Here is a 24452-nt window from a genome sequence, read left to right as displayed (position 1 = left end):
TGACCTATAGTTGTTAATGTCTGTGTTATTTTGGTCTTTTGTGGATAGTTGTCTCATTGGCAATCATACAATATCTTTTTTATATGTACAGTCTTCATGATGAACTATAAAAACTACAGGCCCGGAGCTCAATTTTTGAAAATTTTTAGTTAGATTCTGTTGGCCTGTAGATATGATTTTTACAGGCCAGAGAGCAATTTTACTAGCCTGGGCTGTCTAGGCTGCCACTCAGCGTAAAGACTGCATGTATGTCATTTATATTAATAGGCCAGTTGGGGGATACAGGTTCTAGACAAATCAAATTTCCATCACCATGTGACAAAAATGTATGCATAGAAATTTCCAATACATGTTGAGCAAACGGGTGAAAAAGTTTTATTTTATACTGCACAAAATATTTGGGAAATCAAAATCTAAAAGAATGGTCACCTTCCCTCAGTCATATGGCAATCACGATTATGTACTTGCGGAACATTAATTGTTTCTCTATTACCCTACAGAATGACGATTATGAAAGTGCTGGATTCTTTTAATAGAGCAGGGATCCAGGCGCGCCTTCTATCTGGTAAATGACGTCGTAAAGGCGTGCAAAATCGATCTTTTCAGGTGAAAGACATGATTCCAGAAATGACCAATACATTCTCCATACGGCATATGACAGCCATGTATAATGAAAAACAAAATTTTCCATCTTCAAAAGTATGACAATTTTTGCAAAGCCTGAATATTATGGATAAGGGTTTTAACCTCACAACCATATTTCATGAAATGATCAAGAGCAAGTCCAAATTTGTTGTTTTTCCCAAATGCATATAACAAATAAACACAGGCTATATTTATTTCAGGAACTGTTCTCTTGGAGTCAAAGATTCAGCCTGATACCATGTACCAGAAACAACAGGTAATGTCACATTTTGTGACAGGTTGATGGAAAATTCTCATAACTTTTTTTGTTTTGTCAAACATAATCAACAAAAATAGTCAAAAAAGAGCTCATGCATGTTTGTTATATAATATGCTGGTTTAATATTGCTAAGACTCCACAAGACCATAACATCTTATTTATAAAATTTGAAATGTCTCAGTAGGATGTATAACTGACATCATGTGAAATCATTGTTGTTATTACACACATGACACTGACATTTATATACATTCTAGGAAACCTTGATAGTATGGTCAGAAGCAGCTAACTATGATTTGGCTTTAAGTTTCCAGGAACAAGCTGGTTGTCTTGAGATTTGGAGGAAAATTTGCCAGGTATAACATTTCTCAATTTAGTTTTAAGTATACATTCTCTAAATGTGTTATAAAGTTTAATTACATATGTTTATCTTGTTACAAATTCTAACTAGTTCAGTTTACCAATTTAAAACATTTCCACTATTTTGATTAGACGTTTTTCTTTACAAATTCAAAGTGGTGCAATTTAAGCAAACATTTTTGGCAATGAGGACATTGTTACCCTTGACCTAAAGTCAGTCTCAATCTTTCAGTCCCATTTTTATTTCTGCACTTTAATTAAATTTTCCTCTTCCAAATTTTATGAAACTCATACCAGTGATATTGTTAGCTTTTTTCAAAACTACTTCTACCCTGTTTTATTGGGAAAATATGCGTCATTTTTATCAAATTGGGAAATTTAGAATAAACCATGAATTTGACTGAAACTTCAATTTGCAGACCCCCCTTTCAAGAGTCAAACCCTGCTTTGAAATAAGACCCCTTATTGTCAGTAATGATACATAAATATACCCTCAAATCTGCACATATAGTCATTTTAGGCATGAAAAATGTGTTAAAGGAGTGTTTTTATGCCCCACCTACGATAGTAGAGGGGCATTATGTTTTCTGGTCTGTGCGTCCGTTCGTTCGTCCGTCTGTCCCGCTTCAGGTTAAAGTTTTTGGTCGAGGTAGTTTTTGATGAAGTTGAAGTCCAATCGACTTCAAACTTGGTACACATGTTCCCTATGATATGATCTTTCTAATTTTAATACCAAATTAGAGATTTTACCCCAATTTCACGGTCCACTGAACATAGAAAATGATAGTGCGAGTGGGGCATTCGTGTACTGAGGACACATTCTTGTTCAGTTTGTATTCATGCACAATTACTACTGAGACTAAACTGTTTGGGGAAAAAAGTGGTCTTTTTGGGAATAATTTTAAGCCATTTTTTTTTCAAATTCGGATTCTTCTCCAGGGGAAAAAGTCTTCATTCACCGGTAATTTAAGGCAAACAATATCACTGCATACACAATAGTAAAAACCATAACATTCAGGACAAGTTCAAATTCTGGCAGTGAGTCACTTTATAGAGTTATGTCCCTTTTTAACTTTGAAAATTGCAAAGTTTAAACAAGGGCATTCATCAAAATTTTGAAAAAAAACAGGGTTGGCAAAAACCCGGGTTTTATGAGTATTGCCCAGCCCAGTGGGAAATACTGGGAAAACCCGGGTTTTACTGGGTTTTAGTGGGTAATACTGGGCAATACTGGGTAATATAAAATATTTGTCTGAATTTTAAAGAGGATTCAGTGATAAGCACAAATGCAATACATTTAATAAGACATTTATACCCTATTTTGTTTGTTTAGATTTTGTCTCTAGATTGGCAAACTGTAAATAGAAAGCAAATAAATCATTTTTTTCAAATGAATATAGCTCCTATTAAGAATTAACAATTACATGTATTAAAGAAACATCACATTTAAATAATGTATATGTACTGTCACTAATTAATAAGTAATTATTCAGATTAGAACACAGATTTGTTTATGTAACAATAAACAGTCCTTTCAATTTTATAAGTGTTAATGGCATGACCCTGTAGGGTGTTTATTTAGCAATATGAATGTATAACAATTAAAATTAACAATTCACTTAAACACTGCAATAAAATGCATTTTTCAAAGTTTGGATTATTGAAACAATACTTGGCATTGATGTCACTAAGTTTTGAAGAAGCAGGCTGAATTTCTAAAATAGGCGGCAAGTACATGCGGACGGCGAAGCCGTTCGCGTCGACGAGCTTGCTCGTCGCTACTACGGCGGGGGGTCTGGGGCCCGCTCAAGGGCCCCAGGATTTTTTTTTAAAATGGTGCAAAATCCTGCATTCTGGGGGTGTCCTAGACCCTTATTCAGACCTCTGAAAACATCATTTTTTACTGAAGATAATGTAAATGATTAACTAAAATTAGCAACATGATGGGTAAATTTTCTGTACATGTGATCACATCATTGATCATCTTGATGGACCAATATACATTTTTGTGCATTTTCCTGCAGGTTGACTGCTAGTAAATATTTTTGAACTGAAAGAATCCAAAAATCTTAGTTTGAATAGAAACATATTGTCTCTGGTTTGAATTATCACTTGAATAATTTAGTTTTAAATGAATTACCTTGTAAACATCAAAGGAATGCTAATCCAATTCCATCATCAGGTGGGGTCCTCCTTCCTTGGCTGTTTCGGCGCTATTCCACAACAACCTCCAGAGGTGCGCCGGCTCAGGTGATCAATCTGAACCTGGAACTGGATGGCCTACACGGCTCCGATGTCTCAGCTGATGTCATTGCTGTTCTTCTGTAACTGAATGCTGTTCTGTATATCTAAATCTGTCCATTATCTACACAATAAATGTTCATTGTTCTAACACTTTGTACTTTTCCACACTTCGTCTCTTTTCCTCCAAATCCACTGTGATGCCACTTCTGCTTCTCTACACACTTCTGTAATCAGTTTCTTCCTCTCTGCTCCTACTACTCCCAAGGTCCTAAGTGCCCGCCACATTGACTGTCCTGCAAAGCCCCTGCATCCGACTTCTATTGCCAAACACCACGTCCTCCATCCCCGCTGTTTGCAATCCTCTACTAGCTGCTGGTATTTTGCCATCTTTCTTTCATAAGCTTCCTCTATTCTGTCTTCCCATGGGACTGTCAGTTCCAGCAAGACCGCCTGCCTAGTTCCCTGTGACCAAATGACTATATCTGGTCTTAGCGATGTTGCTGCTATTTCTGCTGGGAAACTCATGCGTTGATGTATGTCTGCTGTCATCTGCCAGTCTGATGCTGTTCCAAGTATCCCTAAACCTTCTGCCTGGTTATCTTTCTTTTCTCCAGCCCTCACAAAATTTACAAATGTGATGTTCTTCTGCATCTTTCTCTTCTTTCTCCTGGTGGTATCCAACTTTGCTGCTATTGTTTTCAATACACTGTCATGCCTCCATGTATATCTTCCATCTTTCAATGCGACTGGACATGCTGACAACACATGCTGTAGAGATGCTGGTTTGTCTTTGCATAATGTGCACGTTGGGTCTTCTATCAACCCCCAGGTATAGAGGTTTGATGGGCTTGGTAAAACATCATACACTGATCTTAGTAGAAAACTCAATCTGTATCCCTCCATACTCCAAATCTCGCTCCAGGTCAAAGCCCTGCTTCTCGCTCCTTGCCAATTCAACCAACTACCCTGCTGTTTCATTCCTACTGCCTTAACATTCCTACTCTCTTCTTCCATCTGTCGTATTTCCTGTTGTACCAGTTCCCTCCGTCCCTTCTCATTTGCTGTATCCCACCTTGGTTTTGTTGTCATACCAAATCCCTGTCTACCAACTGCTGTTACACCAACGATGACACTGTGCTTTAGTCTAGTCTCAGCTTCCTTAACTGCTTCCTCTGCTTTCCATTTTCTTCCTGTCCTGATCTTTACTTTGGCTCCTCTCACTTTAGCATCTTTGCTGTCTCTCAACGTCATAACCTGTCTTGTCTTTGTAACTTTATACTCTTCTGTCAATGCCTTCATTGGTAATTGTAGCTTTGTTCCTGTGCTGTACAATCCAATGCTGCTGAAACTTCTTGGCACACCCAACCATCTTCTTAGGCATGCACTGATCTTTCTCTCTAAGGCCTCAACTTTGGACAATGGGAACTCGTAAACTAGTAATGGCCACAATATCCTTGGTAAGACCCCATGTTGATATATCCAGGCCTTATATCTTCCTGGGAGCCCACTTTTGTCTATCTTCGTCAGCCATTCTACCAATTGCATTTGAACTTCACCCATGTTTACCATATCTGCTAGTGTTGCATCAAACTTTTACCTAGGCATTTCACTGGTTTCTCTCCAACTGTTGGTATCTTTTCACCTGCTAACTCAAATGTCTCATCTTGCACTTTGCCTTTCCTCACTATCAAACTTCTAGATTTACTTGGTTTGAACTTCATCCTGGCCCACTTAATCATCCTTTCCAATTCCTCTAAAGTCCATCTTCCCTCTATGACTGTTTTTGCTGTCACTGTCATATCATCCATAAAAGCTCTTACTGGTGGTTGCCTGACCCCTGATGACAATAATGGTCCTCTACTTGGTTTTTCTACTGATTTTACAATCAAGTTCATTGCTGCTGCAAACAGGACTACTGATACTGTACACCCCGTTAGTATTCCAACCTCAAGTCTCTGCCAAGCTGTGGTGAAGTCTCCAGCTGTGAACCTCATTTCAATCTTGTCAAAATACTCTCGCAGCATAGTTCTGATAGTTGGTGGAACATGATACCTCTCCAATGTCAGGTCTACTAGTTTGTGAGGTATGGACCCATAAGCATTAGCCAGATCTAGCCAAAACACTGCTAAGTCACTTTTCTTCTCCTTTGCTTCTCTTAAAATCTGTGTAATAACGCTGGTGTGTTCGATGCAACCAGATACTTCAGGCATGCCTCCTTTCTGGACTGCGATGTCTATATATTCGTTGCCAAGCAGGTACCTCGTCGTTCTCCTTGCTAAAACTGCCAGGAATATCTTCCCCTCAATGTTCAATAGGGAGATGGTTCTAAACTGTTCAACTTTCCTGGAGTTCTCTTCTTTTGGTATAAAACATCCTTCTGCCTTGTACCATGACTCTGTCATCTTTCTCCTTCTCCAAATTACTTTTAATAGCTTCCACAACCTTCTGATCAGTCTGGGACAGTTCTTATATACCCTATATGAAATACCATTTGGTCCTGGTGCTGACCCTGCTCTTGCCTTTCTCACTACGTCCTGCACTTCTTGGAACTTCAGGTCTGACTCATCAAACTGTTCTTTTGGCTCCTCTGGTGTTAACAATTTCTCACATTCTTCCAGGTCTTCTCCTCGTCTCTCATCACTGTGGGTTTTCCTGAGATGTTCTTCCACTTCTTCCCTCGAGTTTTCCAGTTTGCCAGATCCTCTCGCTCCAAATAATCGCTTCATATACTGAAATGGGTTTGCTGTAAATGTTGTTCTCTCCTTTGCCTTTTTCTTTCTATCTCTTCTATGCGTTTCTGCTCTTGTAAGTGTTTTAAGTTTCTCCCTAGTTTCCTTTCTTAACTGCTGTAATGGTAACCTTTCATTCTCATTGGCGACTTTGTACCTCTTCTTTAACCTTCTCAGGTCTCCTCTCAATTCCTTGATCTTCTTCTGTCTCCGGTTACTATGGCCTAGTTTTGTTGGTTGTTTCCCTTGTGGTACCACTCCAAATCTGTCCTTTCCTACGCTGTAAATAATGGACGTCATTGCTGTTATCTTTCTGTCTACACTGCCTGCTAATGTTGCCTCTAAGATGTTTTCCAAATCTTCGTCAAGCGCTTTCCAAGCTGCTTTGTCTGCATTCGTTGGCCATTTGATCTTCTCTTTGCGTGGCTCATTCTCTTCTCTACGGGTTGTTGGTTCTATCCCGTCTTCTTTACGGACTGTTGTTTCTATCCCGTCTTCTCTATGGACTGTTGGTTCTATCCTCTCTATCTCTTCTGCCTCGTCAAGTTGTTCTACCTCTGTAGGCTGTTCCTCGTGCTCATCCTCACCCTGGGTCACAGGGAGGCTATCATCACTGTGGTTTGCTTCCTGGATGGTCTCCTCCTCCGTCTGACCAGATCTCTCTGTGCGTTGATTGCCAGAATGGGGTTGCACACATTTCATTCTACTTTGATGGATCTTCAAACCTCTAGAATTCTTACAGACTTTACCACAAAAAAATTGTAATTGTGACATTGAGAACATTATGTTTTAATTTTATATTAAAAAAGTGTTGGTTTTGTTTTTACAAAATTAAAAACAATATTCACTGACTAGTAGTCAGCTGGAGCTTCGATTTCAAAGTTAAAACTGTTACAGAGGTGCTATATTTTATAAAATCGTATGCTATCCCAAGGACGTATAACTAACATAATATACGTCCTTGGCTATCCCCAAAAAGATTTGAAAATTTAGACTAAAATTCCTGCATTCTGAGCATACCTAAGAGTGATTTAGATGCTTGGGAAAATGTTAATTTTGTCTTATTTTTGTTGTTGACTTCAATCACATTGATTTTTTTTTTAAATGAGAATCCGTAGTCCTGGCAAGGCTAATCTATATTATATTTTTTTCTGGGAAGGTGTCTTTTGTAAGACAACTAAGGAAGTCTGTTCTTGAATATATGTAAATAATACACAGGCAAGTGCCTGTGAAATAATAGGTGAAATATTATAATTTTATTTCAAAAATAATCGAATTTATTAAATATCTTGATCGATTTATTTGCGTACGTACTTAGTGACAAATGACAAATGACCCCCTTTTTTCTCATATAAGACTTGTACTCGTATTTCAAACATGTTGTCAAGCTATGTCGTTTTATTTTCTCTTATTTGTTAACTGTTCAGTAATCAGTAAACTAAAATCCTTTTAAACTATAAAAGATATTTTTAAAAATTATTTGTGGTCGACAATATTCTACTTTCGTTATTGACCTTCATTCTCTGGACACCACGTGGTCGTGGGCTTTGAAATGTGAACTTCAAAAGGTGCTGTTTTCCAGATTCTTGACAACATTATATATATTATACTTTCTTTTATTTGACTGATATATTAATTTCCATAACATGCTATTGTCATCTTTGGCTTATTCCTTCTCTTGAAGCAAAAACCAAACAGGGTCATAATGTCCATCGGAACGTCTCTCTTTTTATCCTTGCAAACATTACAATACTTACCGACTTTAAATAGACGACCAATCAGCGGACTGCATTTACGTGAACTATATTTAGTCAAAGGTAAACACTGATTTACATTCTTGTTTATCGCGACTTTAATCGTGGAAGCTGATGCATTGAACAATTATTTTTTAATATTAACCTGATTATCTTTTTTATCTTATTAATTTTTTTTACTCATGCAAAAATAGCCGGCGGGAAAAGGACAATAACCGGCGAAAATCGCCGGCTGCCGGCTTCTAACGACATCACTGCTTGGTAATTAAAAGGTATCTTTAAATGTGCAAATCTTGTATTCTGCCTACATATAAAATTAATAGAGAGAGAATGAAATTGAATTTTCTAGAAATGACTGTCAATGGTTATCTGTATAAAAAGTATATATTTAGCTGTTATACTATGAAACTATAACAAGTCTTTACTATTTTGTGTTAAAATAAGCTTACAAAATCATATTGCCCAGTAATGCCCACTATTACCCATTTCTGGGAGTATTGCCCAGCCCGGGAATTCCCGGGTGGGTAATACTTTGCCAACCCTGAAAAAAAAACTAAAATATTTCATAAAGAAAGAAAATTTTTGTCTCCAATTTTGTAGTTTAAACAAATTGTAATAAAATTAAAGCATCTCAAAGTTTTTATGCCCCACCTATGATAGTAGAGGGGCATTATGTTTTCTGGTCTGTGCGTCCGTTCGTTCGTCCGTCCGTCTGTTCGTTCGTTCGTCCGTCTGTCCCGCTTCAGGTTAAAGTTTTTGGTCAAGGTAGTTTTGGATGAAGTTGAAGTCCAATCAACTTGAAACTTAGTACACATGTTCCTTATGATATGATCTTTCTAATTTAAATGCCAAATTAGAGTTTTGACCCCAATTTTACGGTTCACTGATAGAAAATGATAGTGCAAATTTCAGGTTAAAGTTTTTGGCTTCAGGTTAAAGTTTTTGGTCAAGGTAGTTTTTGATGAAGTTGAAGTCCAATCAACTTGAAACTTAGTATACATGTGCCCTATGATATGATCTTTCTAATTTAAATGCCAAATTAGAGTTTTGACCCCAATTTTACGGTTCACTGAACATAGAAAATGATAGTGCAAATTTCAGGTTAAAGTTTTTGGCTTCAGGTTAAAGTTTTGGTCAAGGTAGTTTTTGATGAAGTTGAAGTCCAATCAATTTGAAACTTAGTATACATGTGCCCTATGATATGAACTTTCTAATTTAAATGCCAAATTAGAGTTTTGACCCCAATTTTACGGTTCACTGAACATAGAAAATGATAGTGCAAATTTCAGGTTAAAGTTTTTGGCTTCAGGTTAAAGTTTTTGGTCAAGGTAGTTTTTGATGAAGTTGAAGTCCAATCAACTTGAAACTTAGTATACATGTGCCCTATGATATGATCTTTCTAATTTAAATGCCAAATTAGAGTTTTGACCCCAATTTTACGGTTCACTGAACATAGAAAATGATAGTGCAAATTTCAGGTTAAAGTTTTTGGTCAAGGTAGTTTTTGATAAAGTAGAAGTCCAATCAACTTGAAACTTAGTATACATGTTCCCTTTGATAAGATCATTCTAATTTCAATGCCAAATTAGAGAATTTATTCCAATTTCACAGTCCTTTAAACATAGAAAATGATAGTGTGAGTGGGGCATCCGTGTACTGTGGACACATTCTTGTTTTATTATGTCATGTATGTGATTGTGAATTTTTCAGGTACAAGGAAAAGATCCGTCAGTGGACATTACACAGGATTGTTTGATTGACCATGGTGAACATGATGAAGAATTTCAGGAAGACAGCACTATAGAAGACGCCCCAGACGCTGCTCAGGAGATAGAGTTACCTCCCTGCGAACTCAGCAAACTAGAGGAGATATGGAACATATTTACCGAGTCGTCTATTCAATCTACACCCATACGCAAAGAAAAACTCTCAGTGGCTATTGAAAACAGTGGCTATATCAAAAAATTACTGGACCTGTTTCACATGTGTGAGGATTTAGATAACATGGAAGGACTTCATCATTTGTATGAAATATTTAAGAATATATTTTTATTGAACAGAAACGAACTATTTGAGATCATGTTTTCTGAGGAAACAATATTCGATGTGATAGGAGTGTTAGAACATCAGCCATCATCGCCACAGCCATCACAACACAGAACATATTTAAAGGAGACGGCCAAGTTTAAACAAGTTGTGCCGATGACAAACAAGGAACTTTTAAATAAGATCCACCAGACATATCGTGTACAGTACATACAGGACGTCATCTTACCAACGCCCTCGGTGTTTGAGGAGAATCATTTATCATCATTAACGTCATTTATATTCTTTAACAAAGTAGAGATTGTCAGTATGATACAGGTTAGTGCAGCAATTGACGTTAGAATTTGGCATGGTAGCCCACAGCTTAATTATGGTAGCCATTATATATAGTTCTAGACATTGTACAAGAAATTTTTGTAGCGCACATCAAATATTAGGTGACATCTGTAAGTGGGCCCTTGCTTATTTCAAACCTTGTAGTATTATTTCAAAATGTTATCACATGTAAGGATTCTTATGAGGGGAAATATATCACACTCACCTTATTTTGGTGATATTTTCCTAAGTAACTGCTTCTAATTTCTTCAGCACCTTTTGGCTTTACAGCGATGAGTTGTAATTTGTGAGCATTTTTTGGATCTGTCTGACACCTTTTATGTTTTTGCTGATACTTTTATTTTTTGATAAAAGGAATATCATCAACTTTCCATGCTTACAAATACAAGTAATGAATTGTTTTGAAATTATGATTGTAATTTGTAGACTAAGATCATTGAAAGGGATAGATTTATTAATATCTTTTGTCTGATTTTGTAGGAAGATGAGAAGTTTTTATCATCACTGTTTACACAGTTGACAAGTGACGACACGGAGGAAGCTGTCAGACGGGATTTAGTGCTATTTTTGAAAGAATTCTGTACATTTTCACAAACACTGCAACAAGATAGCAGAGAATCATTTTTCAAGGTACAGTGTTCACAATGAGATTCAGTTAATAAAATCTCTTGCTGGTGTTGAGTTTGTAGAGTGAATCACTGTAAAATCTTTGATTCCAATTGACGAGCCTAGCATATACAGTACCCTTCAAACGGATCGATTCGATATCGTTTTTTCCGATTTCCGTGTTTCTCGGAATCACACCGAGTACCGCGGATTTCACTCCCAAAGTCCTCCAAAGATTCTCTCCCAACACCGCATGGCTGTTAATTGGTTTATTGCCCATTGGATGTACTAAAAATTAACGACGCCTCGGCGTGACAACATAATCGGATTACCCAGATTATTTACCTATGAACATTTAATCGATCTTGGTTGCACAGGTGTGCTTTAAAAATCACGGTATTAAAAATTGAACAAATGTTTTCCTTTCTTTGACGAGTTGACAGATAAAGATGTGACAATATCATTTAGAATAAGATAATTATTATCTTATATGTTTTTGTCCTATGCCATTATCTTTAAAATAAAACGTACATACGAAAAAGTATGAAGAAACTATATATACTTGTTAATTTGTGTTTCTATTACAGTCCGGTCAGGTCATACATTGTGTTCTTTCAACAAAGACGATTTTGCCACAATTAGAATCTTATGATTTACTCAATAAGCAATATCGGCGGATTAATTGTTCATTATTTAAAAATCAACTGGCTAATAAAATCATGTTGTTTTTACGGTAACACGATTCATCCGATCAACAGGCAAACTTAATATATTGAGCAATGTAAAATATTATGTTTCACCACCTCGGTACATTTATACAGACTTGAATAATTTAAATTACGAAAAGAAACTGTAAAGTGACAACTCTGTTGATCAGAGGAAATAACTTCAAGTGATATTGATAGGGCTCGTCATTTTCGTATTTTACGAAACGGTTTTGGAAATTTGGAAAGTGTAAAAATATTTTCACATTAAATTACTATAATTCTACCTGTCTTCATGTTTTTGAATGAATGAATGATTTTATTCTCATAAACTAGTACATAGCTACAGAGATAATAACAGTTCATATATAATACATATCTTTGTTTCGCATGTGTGAAAATAAATAACATTATAACAATATTACAGTTCCTCTAACCAGGAGGACAGACTTTCAATGATATATATCGTATAAATCTACACAATTTTTCTAGTTCTACAACATTTTCAGATGAGAATACATTTTTAAATTTAATAATGTTTGCATTTTTGTTACAATAGTGTGGTAAATATTTTTCTCTTTCTATGTTTTTGACAAGTTTATGACGCTCAATCATTTTACGTTTACAAAAGATATTAAAAGTTGTGATGATAAGTAATCTGCTTATCGCTATCCAACAGGTCACTAATCCTTTAATTGTTATCAAACCTTATAATTGCCCATCATAATATTCTATTCCAGTTAAATCAGTCAATATTTTATTTTCAAAATTTCCCAACCGCCTACAATTGGCAGTTCTTTATCGTATTATTGTCATTTGAACACAATTGATCACCCGGACAATTTCAATCATAATTTCAATATTTCATCAACCGTAAATTTATATTATTGAACATGGACGTATAACTAATGTTCAGGTCTATTTCCTTTTTCGAAAGATAAAACATTAAGATTCAAATAGTCAAAGATGTGTAACTGTTCTCGTTTATTCGGAAAAGAATTATATTTTTGATTCCGATTAATCAATTGTAAAAGGACCTTCTGGAGCCTCAATACGATCGCACAAAAATGTCGTTCTGCAACTTTAGAAACATTGAATGGATTTTTCCCACGGTCGTCTAGAAAGGTCACCTGAGTTTACTAGTACGCGATATTATTTCCCACCCTTTAAAAAACTTGTGCTGTGGATAAAATTTATATTAACTATTTTTATACGACCGCAAAAATTTTAATTTTTTAGTCGTATATTGCTATCACGTTGTCGTCGTCGTCCGAATACTTTTAGTTTTCGCACTCTAACTTTAGTAAAAGTGAATAGAAATCAATGAAATTTTAACACAAGGTTTATGACCACAAAAGGAAGGTAGGGATTGATTTTGGGAGTTTTGGTCCCAACATTTTAGGAATTAGGGGCCAAAAAGGGCCCAAATAAGCATTTTCTTGGTTTTCGCACTATAACTTTAAGTGAATAGAAATCTATGAAATTTTGACACAAGGTTTATGACCACAAAAGGAAGGTTGGGATTGATTTTGGGAGTTTTGGTTCCAACAGTTTAGGAATTAAGGGCCAAAAAAGGGCCCAAATAAGCATTATTCTTGGTTTTCGCACAATAACTTTAGTATAAGTAAATAGAAATCAATGAAATTTTAACACAAGGTTTATGACCATAAAAGGAAGGTTGGGTTTGATTTTGGGAGTTTTGGTCCTAACAGTTTAGGAATAAGGGGCCCAAAGGGTCCAAAATTGAACTTTGTGTGATTTCATCAAAAATTGAATAATTGGGGTTCTTTGATATGCCGAATCTAACTATATATGTAGATTCTTAATTTTTGGTCCAGTTTTCAAATTGGTCTACATTAAGGTCCAAAGGGTCCAAAATTAAACTAAGTTTAATTTCAACAAAAATTAAATTCTTGGGCTTATTTGATATGCTTTATCTAAATATGTACTTTGATTTTTGATTATGGGCCCAGTTTTCAAGTTGGTCCAAATCAGGATTCCATATCAAGTATTGTGCAATAGCAAGAAATTTTCAATTGCACAGTATTGCACAATAGCAAGAAATATCTAATTGCACAATATTGTGCAATAGCAATTAATTTTCAATTGGAGTTATCTTTCTTTGTATAGAATAGTAGTTGATAATATATGTTGGAAATTTGCCAGACATGACTATGATGTCATTTTCTATTTTTATTTGCCAATAACTTTATGTAAATAACTTCATTGGAAATTTGCCAATATAAAATGTTGCTGATGAAGCTTTTTTCCCTTATCTTATCTAAAATGTTTTTAGATAGTGTATGTTGGACATTTGCCAGACATGACTATGATGTCATTTTCTATTTTTATTTGCCAATAACTTTATGTAAATAACTTCATTGGAAATTTGCCAATAACTTTATGTAAATAACTTCATTGGAAATTTGCCAATATAAAATGTTTCTGATGAAGTTTTTTTTATTGTTTTATACAATAAACAATGTATATTCACTTTTACTACCAACCAATCTTTGATAACAAGCACTTTATTTTACATTTTAATATTTTATGATGTATTTAAAAGAGTAGTTATTGTTGCAAACTCCATTAGAAATTTGAATTGATATCAGTTTTGGAAAAAGGTAAACAGGGATGTGAAAAAAAGGGGGGGGGGTTAAATTTTTCTCATTTCAGATTTCATTAATAAAAAGAAAATTTCTTCAAACATTTTTTTGAGAGGATTAATATTCAACAGCATAGTGAATTGCTCAAAGGCAAAAAAAAACTTTTAAGTTCATTAGACCACATTCATTCTGTGTCAGAAACCTATGCTGTGTCAACTATTTAATTTTAGATTTAAAAAGTTTGAAGAAGAAATCTTTAATTGATTTGTAAAATCTTGACATTTGTTTTGTGTAAAAAAAAACCATGTATTGTCAAAAATTTGATCACAATCCAAATTCAGAGCTGTATCACGCTTGAATGTTTTGTCCATACTTGCCCCAACTGTTCAGGGTTCGACCTCTGCGGTCGTATAAAGCTGTGCCCTGCGGAGCACCTGGTTAGCATTTAACATTGTTAAGTAAGTCAAGTTCAAGTTCAACCCAAACTGTCGATAACTGAGATGTGTATCGTGGAATTGTCTTCGCACGGCAAATAATTGTTTTTAAAATCTTTTAAGATCACTGTTCAAAATACGCAAATTTACATTCATTGTGCGAAAATAAATATTATACAAAGACAAATTAATGCAGCTGTGGAAGTATTCCTGTTGTAACCGAAATGTATTATGATCCTACAGTACTGCCAACAAATCGTAAAACGAAAATGCTGTAATTATTATTATAGCATAACGAATGGTGAATAATATTTTCCTTTTTACTAGTACTTGACAAAACTTTCAGACACGTAATTTTATTGATTTTCTTTAAACTGCTCTCATTAATTTAGCGAAAGTTTCCAGTTATTTTTACACAAGTCTCTTCATTTCGTAAATAAAATATTAATTTACTGGTGAAGACGTCGAGGTCAAAATTAAGTAGTTTTCATTTTTTATAAATTTACAATTGAAAGAATTAATAACAACATTTTGCTTTTAAATCTTTTATTCATTCCAGCAATTAGGTAATCGTAATAAGAAAATGCCGTAGACTAACACAATAATTACGGGGCTATTATTATGCCTAATGCATGGTGAATAAATTTTCCTGTTTACTTGCATAAATAAAAAACTTTTACACACATAATTTTCAAATAAAGACTTTAACTTTGAAGTAGAATATTGGGTTTTTCACATATTCCGCTATATTTTATAATCCTTTTTTTTTTAAAACAAGTACGTTAAGGTAAAGATATTTTTAGATGGGCTAACAAAAAATACGAAAATATTTTGACTTATAATTACCACAAATTAAACTTAATTAGTTTAAAAGACATTTAAAATTATACACCTGTTTGACACTTAAACTGAGACAGTAGACCGGAAATAAAATTCTTCATTACTTCAACCTTTACCTGTCAGGTAATCCTATAACCCTGTCAGTCGTGTGCCGGTAGAGATCAAAGTAGGATAAGGGCAATTAATTCCTCGGTGTAGAGAGTCAGCTCGCTATCACATTAAACATTTACCTGATTTTGGGAGAGATTACTCCCAAATTCCTCCCAACATTTTGGGAGGAATATCAGAATTTTTCGGAGTGACTCCGACATTTTCCTTGGTGTAGGGTGTGGGAGAGTTGGTCCTTTTGAATGGTACTGTAACATCTAATATTAAATCATAAATTCAGAGGAGATTTTTTGAGAAATCACCCGCAATCAACAGCATTTACTATTAAAAAGTCCTTACTGAGAGTTTTTTGTTTTGCAGAATCAGTCGAATTCAGAACCATTAAAATAAAGTGTACACTAAAATCATGATATTATAACAGTTTCTAACAATTGTCAATGCAATCCAACAACACAACAAAAACAAAAAAAAGACATCTATTTATTTCGTCACATGTACCCTTGTTGTTCTGTAGAAAGACTTTCTTGCACAGACGAAAGACATTTTTTGAACAAAAAAATATTAATTACGTTATGATTTCCAATGAGGATAAAGCTGTTAATTACCAACATTTAACATATTTAAATAAAGAATCAAACATGAACGAAACAAAGAAATTGTAGAAAGAATACCAATAAAACCATTCTTTTTGATTGTGTAAGCTATTGGACAAGAAGTTGATTATTGTTTAATAAATGTTTTTATGCCCCATTAATGGGGATTATGTTTTCTGGTCTGTGCGTCCGTCCTTCTGTTAATTCATCCCTTCGTTTGTCTGTTTGTCCATCAATCTGTCCCGCTTCAGGTTAAAGTTTTTGGTCGAGGTAGTTTTTGATGACGTTGAGGTCCAATCAACTTGAAACTTGGTAACATGTTCCCTATGATACGATCTTTCTAATTTTAATGCCAAATTAGAGATTTTACTCCATTTTTACGGTCCACTGAGCATAAAAAATGATAGTGCAGATGGGGCATCCATGTACTTGGGACACATTCTTATTTGATATTTCATGGTAAGCTGCAAGGGAAAAATTTATTGTTGTCATTTTCTGTTTCTCTTCATTTCAGACATTGTCATCTTTTGGTGTTTTATCAGCTATAGAAGTCATATTAGTAAGTATCTGTATAAATTATGTAGTATGCATCTACATTTTGAAATAAAATGATAGGTGTGTGAGCACTTGAATGTCTGAAAGATATCATGGTTTAACAATGTTTAGTATTCAAGTAAAATAAAGTTCATGAAATCAGAGCTGGTCTCATATTCATATTTAATTTAAATATTTTTATTATTATACATTTGAAGAAAAAAACACTCAATCACCATCATACCATGAAATCATTGCTCTGTGGAAAGATAAAAAGTTTTTGTTTTGGTCAATTTTTCAGTTGCTGTAGAAAGAAATTATAATATTTATACATAAAGAGAGATGTAATAAATTTCTATAATATTAAGTAACTTGTCAGATGCGATAAGTAATAATATGTATATTTCTTTTAATTTTAGGGACTGGATGATCCACAAATTAAATCAGCTGCAATAGACATATTTTCATACATTGTCGAGTTCAGCCCATCTACTGTCAGAGAATTCATTATGAAGGAAGGCCAGAAACAGGACGATGTAAGTTTGAATGACAGGTTCCACATAAAAAGCTGGCATAAAAACCGTACAATTTTAAGTTAGAGTAGCATATAAAAAATAACTATTTAAGTTTGACAGACTTCCTTTATAAAGTGTCAGTTATAAACAGGATTATGCAAGTTTGAGTGACAGAATTCTCATATAAAGGGTAGCCTATAACACAGAACGATTTAAGTTTGACAAACTTCCTTTATAAAGGGTCAGTTTAACTCGGTTATAAACAGGACTATAAAAGTTTGAGTGACAGACTTCCTTTATAAAGGGTCAGTTTAACTCGGTTATAAACAGGACTATAAAAGTTTGAGTGACAGGCTTCTTTTGCACACGGTCAATTTAAAAGAAGACCATTAGAGTTTGAATGTTATGCTTCCGTTACACAGCGGCACATTTTAATAGGATAACAAAAGTAATATCATAAATATTTAAATATTCCAAAATTGTTTCCTCCCTTTGAATTGAAAGCATTTTTATGCCCCACCTACATTAGTAGAGGGGCATTATGTTTTCTGGTCTGTTCCTCCGTTTGTTCGTTCGTCCCACTTCAGGTTAAAGTTTTTGGTCAAGGTAGTTTTTGATGAAGTTGAAGTCCAATCCACTTGAAACTTAGTACACATGTTCCCCATGATATGATCTTTCTAATTTTAATGCCAAATTATAGTTTTTACCCCAATTTCATGGTCAACTGAACATAGAAAATGAAAGTGCGAAGTTCAGGTTAAAGTTTTTGGTCAAGGTAGTTTTTGATGAAGTTAAAGTCACATCTACTTGAAACTTAGTACGCATGTTCCCTATGATATGATCTTTCTAATTTTAATTCCAAATTAAAGTTTTGACCCCAATTTCACGGTCCACTGAACATGGAAAATTATAGTGCGAGTGGGGCATCTGTGTACTATGGACACATTCTTGTTGTTTTCTCTCTATATAGAAAAATTTTTAGGTTGATCTGAACTTATTAGAATGCGTATGATAATAGTGATTTCATAAAAATAAAGTTGTTTTTTAAGGGAGCTTAGATTAAATGTATTTGTTTTGTATTGTAGGATGATTTACTGGTTAATCTGGTGATAGATCAGATGATTAATGATCCAGATCCAGGTAAGTTAACACCAAAAATCATTGTTGCCTAGGGGTATCTAGTGTCCAGTTCTGTTGGTAATCAATGTTTTAGTAAGTGAAATCAAAAGTTGTTTGAACTGTGTATTTGTAACCAAAACTTTGGAATGCTAAATTGTACAAACATTTGAGGGAATCAAAACTACAAGAATCAGATAGGACATCCAAAACTGTCTAAAATCAAAACAGTCTGATGGAAGTGCTACAATCATACAGATATAAGAAAACTAAAACTGAATGTTGCATGTAATTTAAAAGAGTTCATATTATCTTATCCCTTATATTTTCTAATCAATGATAATGTGATTTTGTCATGAGTAAATCTGAATTTAAAATTCTGAAAAAAATCTTGAATTTTCTTGGAAACCAAAAATCAGAGATCAGTGTATAAAAACTCATTATCCAATTTACCCAATAAAATTGAAATTCAAAGGTTAACAATACAGGGGATTTATTTCCATTATACAACACTTCATTAATATCAAAAGTTTGAAGTGGGGTGAAATGTAACAAAAACAATTTTCAAAGTAGCTTTACCTGTAAATTTGATACATGTAGACATTGTACTTTCTGATTTAAAATTTCTTTATAGTGAATTTTTATGCCCCCACCTCCAATAGTAGAGGGGCATTATGGTTTCTGGTCTGTGCCTCCGTTCGTCCGTCCGCTTCAGGTTAAAGTTTTTGGTCAAGGTAGTTTTAGAAGAAGTTGAAGTCCAATCAACTTGAAAATTAGTACACTTGTTTAAGTATTTTGTCAATTTCCTGAATTGCACATGTTGTTTTAATTTCTTCCTGTTTTATGTTGCAGAGCTGGGAGGTGCATTACAGTTGATGGGTGTTCTCAAACTACTGATAGACCCAGAAAACATGATAGCTACATCAAATGTAAGCCTAAATGCTTACTACTTCAATGTATGTTTGTCTTCATTCTAAGTCATTCTAGAATAACTGAACAAAGCTAGGTGAAATTTCTCCCTTTATCTACTTGATGTAAAGTATTCATGTAGGTTAAGAGATATTCCAGCAAGCCTGAAATTTTATATTTATAAATAGCCTTGAACTTAGTTGCAAAGTGGAAAGGGATTAAGGGTGTTGCAAAACTTGTTTCCTAATCCACTATAATTAAATATGTTTAAACTAACTTAGTTGCTATTGACAAGGACAGAATATTTGAAGGGCTGATTTGATAATTTCTGTTAGAGTAAATGTCTACAATGTATAAAATTCTGATATTTGTTTATTGACATAGTGTTTTTCATTTAAATGTTTTTGATGAAAGCTTGATTTATTTTATAGCCAGTCTTGATTAAGAGTCTCTAAGTACTTTAAAAGTTTCCTCAAAAGTGGTATGTTTTAAATTTAAAGACACTTGAATATCCAGACAAAAAATATTTTTTTTAAGTATATATTTTACAAACAAGGCAACTGCTCAGTTATTCTAGAAACATTCTTGTCACTTAAATATTTTGTGTAACATCATCAGAAAAATTGTTACAGAATGGTATAATATCATCATAACTTTCTTCTACTGTTGATTTATAAATATATGCTAGATGATCAGATACCAAATTCTCAAGTAGGGGTTAAGAATTCCAGGAGTAAAATACTGGTAGAAACTCAAGATTTTTGTTTACTCTTGAAGTGAGAAAATAGATATCTTAATAGAAATGCATTAATCCAAAGTTTTGCTAATTTACTCCAACTGAAATAAAATTCTGATTTAAGAGTGATAAAGTTTATTTCTTATTTATCTGAGTGAATTTAGTAGTTGTATTAATCATTGCTTATCATCCTCATATACTGATATCTATTCTAACTCAACTAATCTTAAGGTTTATTTGTGTCAAAAGTAATGTAATATTGTTTTAACTGCTTTTAAAAATGTGCAAACATATTTTGAAGCGATTGATTATTGGTTGCGTTACGCCATTCATACAGGTTTATCTGATAGTCGCACCAGCAAACAAACATGGCTTTCAAAACACCAAGGAGATCAAAAACATGAACAAATTTAAATGTGAACAAAGTGTCAAATGGTAAATTTCACTTAATTGTACTGATAGCTAATTAAAAGCAGAATAATGTACTTTTTATTCGGGAGTCTGCAGTCATTATGTTTTTATGTTGTATTTAAAAGATACTACAAGTTTATCTTATATTGAAAGGGTTCGCACAATTTTCGTGTATGTATCTTACCTTACCTTTAAAATGAAAGGGTTTACGATTGTCTAGATGTTTAAGTTGAGTTGCATATAACATTAAATACATATGAAGTTGTTTAAATTTATCTATATTTATAAATTTTAGTTATATTCCCTTTTCCATTGTTTTGAGAACAGTTCAGTACAACTCATCATCATATGGCTTTTCAGCAATATACAAGTCAAACCTCTTATTTACTGCCAGTTGATTGCATTTTTATTTTGTCTGTAAGAAACCTGCTTGCGATTTACAAACACAAAAGATATTTACTAGTGTTCTTATTTATTTACAGAAAACTGAGAAGTCTGAATTCTTAGTGTTCTTCTACAAACACAGCATGCATGTGTTAACGGCACCATTATATGCCAACACATCTGAGGGACGCTTGAGTAAAGGTGAGTCAATTGTATCTCATAACAATGACAAGTTGACAACATTCTAAAATAGAAACATAATTCTTAAAAAAAAAGTCTTGGACTGTTGGATGTGATGTAGACATAACTTAACCATTTAACCAAATACCTTTGACAAATAAAAGAAAAGTGCTTTTGTGTTGTACTCTTTGCGGATATTCCTATATGTAAGATTAAAAATATTAAAAAAATATCAATGTTATTTTGTAGATGACTTCCAGTCAGCACAGCTACAATCCCTAATCTTAGAGCTGTTAACATTTTGTATAGAGCACCATACATTCCACATCAAAAACTACATTATTAGTAAAGATTTATTAAGAAGAGTTTTACTGTTGTTAAAGTCACGTCACAGGTTTCTGGCATTATGTAAGTAATATATTTGTTAAAAATATTTCTTCCTTTGAAGTCATAGCAAAAGTTTCTGACCATGTAAAAAAAAAACAAGAAGATTTGTTAATTAATTTATAAATCTGATAATGGACTGGTCTTTAAAGGCATTGAATCAGACACACCTTACATATCAAGCATTTTTTTTATGGTTTATAAGATAATTTTTAAAACACCAAGAGTCATAGAAAAGTATTTGTAGATGTTTTAAGGCTTCAAATTACTACAATTTGCTGGAACTGAGCTATATTTAAGATCATGAATGATGAAAGAAAATAAAGATTGCAATGCATTCATGAAAAAAAGTATTTAAAAAAATTCAAACTAAATTTATTTTATCTCTATTTAGATGCTATTTTTCATAAACCTTTTAGAAAACTAATTTCAAAGTGGCTTTGTTTATTTTCAGGTGCATTAAGATTTATGCGTAAAATAGTTGGAATTAAAGACGACTTTTACTACAGATATATTATCAAAGGAAGTTTATTTAAACCAATCGTAGAAGCTTTTCTAGAAAATGGCACAAGATATAATCTCTTTAACTCTGCAATCATTGAATTATTTGAATTCATTAAAATGGTAAGACTATGTTAATAACTGCAAAGAACTGATCATTTAAGGTAGCACAATACAAAGATTTTTTTACTTCCAATCTCAAACCCTTAAAATGCTGGAACTTTCTTAAGAATGCATATAAAATATTAAAAGATACTTATATAGATAAGAGAAACATGATAAAAGATTAATCTTTTAAATGAATGCAATATTTTTTTTATGCAACCAATTTATTCAATTAATGGCAAAATCGTGGTTATTTCACTTTTACAAAGTGCAAAATCTTGCTAATAGTATTTAAAAAAGGCTGCTAGTTTTGTCGGGGAAAACAAGAACCGTTTTCGTGTAAATGAATAAAGCTTCAAACTAAATATTACAAAATTACAGAACATTTACATACATATGCAGTATCATTAAAGGGGAAATTAATTTTATTAAAATGATTATTTGAAAGGGTCTATAATAGTATCCAATCCTATTATTTATTTATACAATTGCATATGTTTAAACTAATGGAAATATTTGTTATTCAGGAGGATATTAAGTCTCTCTGTGCTCACATAGTAGAAACACACATGAAAGAACTGGAGAGTGTTAATTATGTTAGTACATTTAATTCCCTCAAGATGAGATATGAACAACAACAAGATGGCCTCAAGGACAAATTATTTGATAGGTATGTTGTCAAAACAATAATAGAAAAGAGATTTTTGAAACAGAGCCTTATTCAGATTAATTTTCAATGATTGGCAAATCAGTTAACCAGAATTTTTTTCTAGAAAAACATCTGAAGCCGGTAAAAAGAACCTTGAAAAAAACTGGTAATTAATAAGGAACTTCAGTCCAAAAAAAAATGTCCAAGCCTTAGGATGATTTAAAATCGTTCACAGAATTACAATGATAAATGTTTCCAGTTGACACACTTAAAACTTCTCTAGTTATGGTCCTAGGTATCCTTGCAGAGAAAGGCCACACAGAGTTCTAATTTCACCAACTTTAACTATCATTAACATGCATTATGGCTTGAAAATGAGATGTGGTATGATTGCCAATGAGAGAACTATCTACCAGAGTTCAAATGAGGTGGAAGTAAGAAATAATAGGTCACTATACTGTCTTCAACAAAGAAAAATTTATGGCTTTGTATCTTACATTAACCCTTTCGCCGATGAGTGCCGGTTTACCGGGATTCACGCTTCAGACAGCTGACGACGAGTCCCGTTTTACCGGGATCAGAATACATGTTTTATATTTCCCGCTCAAAACAGTGCAAACATGAGTTATCTTTCTTTGATAATACCCGGATGATAGTGTAAACATTGCGCTTCCGTTTGTTGAAAACCGTGTCAAAATCAGAGGAAATTTATGGAATTTACCAGAATTTGAAATGAGGGAACATTTTTTTTTGAAAGAATATGGAAGAATTGAAGCCAAACTAGTATACTTTTTTGACATAAAATGTCGTTTTATGTACAAAACACTTGGAATGGACATCGTTCAGTGTGAGGAATTTGTACAGCCTCATAAAATTTTTCAAAAGTTTGCCGTTTTGGGTTAAAAAATTACGATTTGGGGTCAAAGAGCAGAATTTTGTGAATTTCACCTAGATAATGCCGAAAATTTGAAAATTTGAATATTTTATGAGGAAAAAATTATCAAAACATGAATAAAACTGTGAACATGGTGTTAGTGAATGAAATAAATACACAAATAACTAGAAACAAGTTTTTATTGACATTTATTATGAAGATCTCCCACTTGAGCAATAGTAGCCAGGGAAGCCATCGTCCCAGAGTAGCTTCTGTCTGGGCAGCAATCGGTGAAAGGGTTAAATCTATAATAATTAGCATTATGTACATGTTTATATTACACATTAAAACAGATTCCTTAATTTGTGATTGTTTGCTTAACATCTTGTGTCGAATATTATAAGAACATTTAGCAAGATCAAAATATCTAAATGGCAAGGTTAACTGACTAAACATAACATTTTCTCCTTCAGTACATCAGTGTTACGGAATCATAGATATCGACGAGATGCTAGGACACTAGAAGAAGAGGAAGAAATGTGGTTTGATGAAGACGATGAAACAGAGGACTTGGATTCTATGGTCCCTGTTTCTGATGTATTAAGATCTAGCTTAGATGCAGATTTTGACCATATAAACAGATATATAGGCAGTAGAAAAGGTAATAAATAACATTATCACCTTATATAAGTTAAGTGAATAATTCATTATTTCTTATCTTATTTCGACAAAACTGAACCAAACTGACTGCTAAATGCAAAATATTGTTTTTACTATTTCACTTTTTTAAGGGCCCTTGATAGCCAAGTGGTCAAAATAGTTCTACTTCTGTTATCATTGGCCAGTCAACACTGAGGTTGTGAGTTCAAACTCCAATAGTGGAGGTGCAC

The 24452-nt window shown here is 33.6% G+C and overlaps 1 protein-coding gene across 6 annotated transcripts in view; it reads left to right on the top strand.

Annotated features, from left to right (window-relative positions):
* Positions 1 to 24452, top strand: part of LOC143069788 (serine/threonine-protein phosphatase 4 regulatory subunit 3-A-like) — a 32626-nt gene that overhangs the window by 972 nt on the left and 7202 nt on the right. For 2 of the 6 annotated variants that reach the window (XM_076244578.1, XM_076244582.1), the window contains exons 3-15: positions 846 to 901; positions 1162 to 1260; positions 9702 to 10355; positions 10854 to 11003; positions 16779 to 16823; positions 17218 to 17334; positions 18399 to 18453; positions 19276 to 19385; positions 20968 to 21070; positions 21299 to 21457; positions 21888 to 22057; positions 22567 to 22709; positions 24036 to 24223. In XM_076244578.1, coding sequence (XP_076100693.1) covers positions 846 to 901; positions 1162 to 1260; positions 9702 to 10355; positions 10854 to 11003; positions 16779 to 16823; positions 17218 to 17334; positions 18399 to 18453; positions 19276 to 19385; positions 20968 to 21070; positions 21299 to 21457; positions 21888 to 22057; positions 22567 to 22709; positions 24036 to 24223 — 2049 coding nt within the window. The remainder of the gene's footprint in view (positions 1 to 845; positions 902 to 1161; positions 1261 to 9701; positions 10356 to 10853; positions 11004 to 16778; positions 16824 to 17217; positions 17335 to 18398; positions 18454 to 19275; positions 19386 to 20967; positions 21071 to 21298; positions 21458 to 21887; positions 22058 to 22566; positions 22710 to 24035; positions 24224 to 24452) is intronic. The other 4 variants (XM_076244581.1, XM_076244579.1, XM_076244580.1 and 1 more) reach the window with 4 other exon arrangements.

The sequence above is a fragment of the Mytilus galloprovincialis genome, chromosome 3, assembly GCF_965363235.1.
Source record: "Mytilus galloprovincialis chromosome 3, xbMytGall1.hap1.1, whole genome shotgun sequence".
Lineage (NCBI taxonomy): Eukaryota > Metazoa > Mollusca > Bivalvia > Mytilida > Mytilidae > Mytilus > Mytilus galloprovincialis.
The sequence above is the reverse complement of the archived record's forward strand: the minus strand, read 5'-3'. Positions and strand labels throughout refer to the sequence as shown.